This window comes from Nothoprocta perdicaria, unplaced genomic scaffold, assembly GCF_003342845.1.
Source record: "Nothoprocta perdicaria isolate Ctin4 unplaced genomic scaffold, notPer1 scaffold_117, whole genome shotgun sequence".
Lineage (NCBI taxonomy): Eukaryota > Metazoa > Chordata > Aves > Tinamiformes > Tinamidae > Nothoprocta > Nothoprocta perdicaria.
Window position 1 is genome coordinate 2107701 of NW_020454283.1, and position 4411 is coordinate 2112111.

At 58.7% G+C, this 4411-nt stretch overlaps 1 protein-coding gene across 1 annotated transcript; it reads left to right on the top strand.

Moving 5' to 3' along the window:
- Positions 1 to 2694: 2694 nt before the first annotated feature.
- On the top strand, positions 2695 to 3712 carry CDA (cytidine deaminase). The gene is made up of 4 exons (XM_026053580.1): positions 2695 to 2833; positions 2939 to 3050; positions 3179 to 3236; positions 3363 to 3712. Exons 1-4 carry the CDS (start codon positions 2695 to 2697, stop codon positions 3474 to 3476), a joined length of 423 nt encoding a protein of 140 aa, XP_025909365.1. The 3' UTR covers positions 3477 to 3712.
- Positions 3713 to 4411: the final 699 nt, after the last annotated feature.

The following is a 4411-nucleotide window of genomic DNA, read 5'->3' on the forward strand; positions in this document are numbered from 1 at the left end:
GCTGCAGCGGCCGCCACGGCTCCACGCGGCGCCGGAGCAGCCCGGCCAGCAGCGCCGCCGCCAGCGGAGGAGCCCACAGGCTCTTGGGGCGGCCTGCGGGCTCAGCRGGCGCCAGCACCGCCTTGCTGCGGCGCCACGGCAGCATGAAGGCTGCCTCGCGCTCCTGGGATCACAGGCGGTGCCAGCCGGCAGACCCCGGGATGCCGCCGCGCGCGGGGAGGCTCCGCTGGGGATCGCTGCTCCTTCCCGTCGCAGGGAGGCTGGGGCAGGGATCGCGGCTCCCACGTCGAGGTGACGCTCCCGTGGGTCTTGCCGTTCCCACGCCGCCGCGCTGCTCTCGTCAGTCCAGCACTGCTGTGACGCTCTAGCGGGTTTCGCGCTTCCCACAACACCGCGATGCTCTAGTGGCTCTCGCTRTTCCCACACCGTAGTGATTCGCCCGTGGAACTCGCTGTTCCCACAGCACTGCAGCGCTCTGCTGGGTCTGGCCAGTCCCACTCTCCCACAGCAGGGTGGTGCTCCCGTGGATCTCACGGTTCCCACGCCACCGCAATGCTCCTGTGGGTCTCACCGTTCCCACGCCACCACGATGCTCCTGTGGGTCTCACTGTTCCCACACCGTGATGCTCCCGTGGGTCTCACCGTTCCCACGCTACCGCAATGCTCCTGTGGGTCTCACCGTTCCCGCACGACCACGATGCTCCCGTGGGTCTCACCGTTCCCACACCATGATGATGCTCCTGCAGGTCTCGTTCCCACTGTTGCGGCGCTCCACGGGTAGCGCAGTTCCCACTGCACTGTAATGTTCCGGTGGGTCTCACCGTTCCCGCACCACAGCGATGCGCTGGCAGCTCCTGCTTTTCCCACGCCGCAGTGCTGCTCCAGCGGCTGTTGCYGTTCCCGCACAGCTATGATGTTCCCGCAATTCCCTCCCCTCCCACGCTGCCGCCACACACAAGCTGCCCCCTGCCCTGCTCCACTCTGGGAGTCCTCCCTGTCCCCCAGGGCTCTCCGGCTCCCCCCCCTTCCAAAAYGCTCCTGGCTCCCTGGCCCAGCACGGGGGCGGGATGCGGATGCTCCGGCGCAGAGCCGCTCCACCGCTCCTGCTGCACCAGCRCTGCCGCCGGGATCAGCCCTCTGCGGGCTGCTCCACCTCTCCGGCACACAGCACCCCCGCTGCGCAGGACCCCCTCTGGACCCCGCTATTACCCCCCCAAAAAAAGAAGTGCAAATTCCACATGGAGCTGCTACCTGCTCAGTTTCCRCTGCCAGAAAATCTCCTCCTCTTTCCCGCAGCTGCAAGCCGTCACGGATGCAGGGCACCTCCGGAGATCTGGTGGCAAAATAATTAAATAAAATGCATGCTTTTCGCGTGATATTTTTGCTTTTTTATTCTTTTAAGCAAGGGAGGCACCTTGGTGTGGGCTGCTTTTCATCCCAGCTCCCAGCATAAGGATGTTTTCAGGAATGGGGGAGCTGTTCTCTTTTCCTGGGAAGCCAGGAATATATATGTTTATATAAGTATATATTATTATTATTATTTGCAAGTGGAAATAATGGATCTTGAAGCTCAATGGGTGTCTCTGGCTATGTCTACGGCCCAGGGCAGCAGCCAAGCTGAAGCCTTTATGCCTTGGCTACCTGCACAACACTCACAACGCTTATTTAACCCTTTATTTATGGGAATCTCCATTGAAGCGCTCAGCTTCCCTTTGGATKGAGCCTCTTGCAGCAGCTGGGTCACCCTCCTGTTGTTTATTGCTTCCTCATTTCCCGGGCAGCAATTTGCCCCTTGAATTTGCAGAACACCCTGGCATTGCACTATAACCCCAGCAACTGCAATTTACCCCGTGCGGCTGCAACCTCCCCCCTGCAGGTGCAATTTACACCTCCAGAACTGCAGTTCCCGCCTTGCATTTGCCATATTTTCCCCTGGCTTTTGCAATACTTTTTCCTTGCATTTGCAATCATCYCCTCTGCATGTGCAATATCCTCCTCTGCAGCTGCAATTTGCCCCTGCGCTGCCCCTCCGCATCCCTCGAGCTTGCACTGCATGAGGGAGGCTTCATCCTGCACTTGCTGCGTTCTTGTTTTGCAACAAACTCCTTGAGCAAAACCACCACCGAGGCCACCGGCCCAACAAGCTACTGCGGGGCTTTTGCAGGATTTCAGAATTTCCTCTCGGAAATTTTTCATTTCTCCGCAGTTTCCATTTCTCCGCAGACAAGAAGGCCAGAATTAGCCCGAGGCAGGGTGGGGGAGAGGAAAAGCTAGTTTCTTTTCTCCTTGTTTCCCTTCACCCGATGAGGAAATGATATTTCCCCCCTCACACACACCCCTTCCTTTCTGCCTTCTGCGCCAGCTGGTTTTACGGCATTTTCCGCATGGACTCTCAAATCCGCTTTGCTGCCGGAGGTGGCGGGAGGAGTAAAAAATGATTAAATAAATGCAGCCATAGGAAATATTTGATAGATCTTATCAGTTAGGCACCGGATCTTATCAGTTAGGGCCAATACAGAGCGGRAAAAGAGGGGGAAACGGTGTTGGGGTGCGTAGGGAAAAGCAAAGGAGCAATTCCCATACTTCGGTCTCTGCTCCCAGGGGCGTTTTCCTGGCCCAGCGTCAGGAGGAGGAGGCCGAAGGCCGGGGAAATATTTAACCGCGGCGTTGGCGTCGTGAGGCCGTGCGGAGGCCATGGAGCCGGCGGAGGCCGAACGCCTGGGCCCGCTGCTGCTGCAGCGCAGCCAGGAGGCCAAGGTGGCTGCTTACTGCCCCTACAGCCGCTTCGCCGTGGGCGCCGCGCTGCTCACCGCCAGCGGGCAGATCTTCTCCGGTGAGTGCCCTCCATCTCTTTCCTTTCTCTCTCTCTCCTTTTTTCCCCCTCCTTTTTTATTTTCTGCTGGAGAAAACAAGAATAATTGCAAAATGCATTGCATAGGGTGCAATGTGGAAAACGCCTGCTACAGCCTGGGAGTGTGCGCGGAGCGCACGGCCATCCAGAAAGCCGTCTCCGAGGGGCACACCAGCTTCAAGGCCATGGCCATCGCCAGGTAAAGCTGCACCGTCACTTCTCTGGGGGGGAGGGGGTCCTGGCTTGGGGAACCCCCCCGCCAGGAGCCTTTTCCAATTGGAAACGTTCCGCCGGAGCTCCCTGCCTCCCTTCCTTCCCCTCTGGCAGCGACCATGAGGACAACTTCATCGTGCCCTGCGGCGCCTGCAGGCAGGTCATGCGGGAGGTGAGCGGCTTTTTCAACTCCCACCAGCTCCTCCCTCCTTCCATAAGCACGTCCCACGGTAAAATTCCCAGGGTTTTGACCCTGGCGCTGAGTTTTCTCCCTTTTTTTCCGCTGTCTTCTCCCCAGTTTGGCCGCGACTGGGATGTGTATCTCACCAAGCCTGACGGCACCTACATTGTCAAGAGGCTGGAGGAGCTTTTGCCGCTCTCCTTTGGGCCGGAGGACCTGAGGAAGCTGTGATTTGGGGAGGAACAATGGCAAATCGTTGCTCAGAAGAAAATCAAATGGAATCTCGATTCTGAATAAGGAGAGAAAACGAAAGGGAAAACCCCATTGGGGTTACTGAGGGCTCTTTGCTGTGGTCCAGGGGCAAGGCAGGTCAGAGGTTATTGCACAGAGCTGTTRGTGCCTCTGGCACTTGCGGATTGTAGGCGGCTGCTGCTTTTATTTTATTTCTCTTCCGAGATAAAAAAAGAGAGAGAGGGTTTATTTTCTGGCAGGGGGATTTGGAGGTAACATGGTGGGTTTCTTGTGCTAGAGTGATGCCAAATTGTGATTGTGCTGTTAGTGAAATGATGTGCAATAAATACATTAAAAAAAAAAAAAAAAAAGGTTATTTTTCCAGTTCCTGGCTGGTAAATGGGCAGCACCCTTGGTCGTGTGCCAGCTTTGCACCACCATGCACTGGCTGCGTCCCTTGCAGTGTCCTGAGTATGCACAGGGCCTTGCACAGGGGCTATGCACCATGCAACGTGCAGACTGTGCACAGTCTTGGACCTTGCAATGTCCTCACTGTCCACGGGGTCACGCACAGCGCTGTGCACCGTGCAACATTCTTACCGTGCACGGTGTCACGCAGTGCCCTAGCCACGCACAGGGTCACGCGCATGGCCATGCACCCTGCAATGACCTGGGTGCACAGACCCAATGTATGGCCACAGACATTGCACGGGCACGCGCTCCTGCAGCGCGCAACGCCCGGGCTACAGCGCGGCCCCACGCACCCTGCGCGCCCCGCCCCGCACTGCAGGCCCCGCCCCGGCCCTGCAGGCCCCGCCCCGGCCCTGCAGGCCCCGCCCTGGTACCGCAGGCCCCGCCCCGGCCCTGCAGGCCCCGCCCTGGTACCGCAGGCCCCGCCCCGGCCCTGCAGGCCCCGCCCTGGTACCGCAGGCCCC

Excerpts from the sequence above, each read along its gene's own strand:
- CDA (XM_026053580.1), top strand. The coding sequence starts at position 2,695 with ATGGAGCCGGCGGAGGCCGAACGCCTGGGCCCGCTGCTGCTGCAGCGC. Across the intron at positions 2,834-2,938 it reads CAGCGGGCAGATCTTCTCCG|GGTGCAATGTGGAAAACGCC; the intron begins GTGAGTGCCCTC and ends TGCATTGCATAG. Across the intron at positions 3,051-3,178 it reads AAGGCCATGGCCATCGCCAG|CGACCATGAGGACAACTTCA; the intron begins GTAAAGCTGCAC and ends CCCCTCTGGCAG.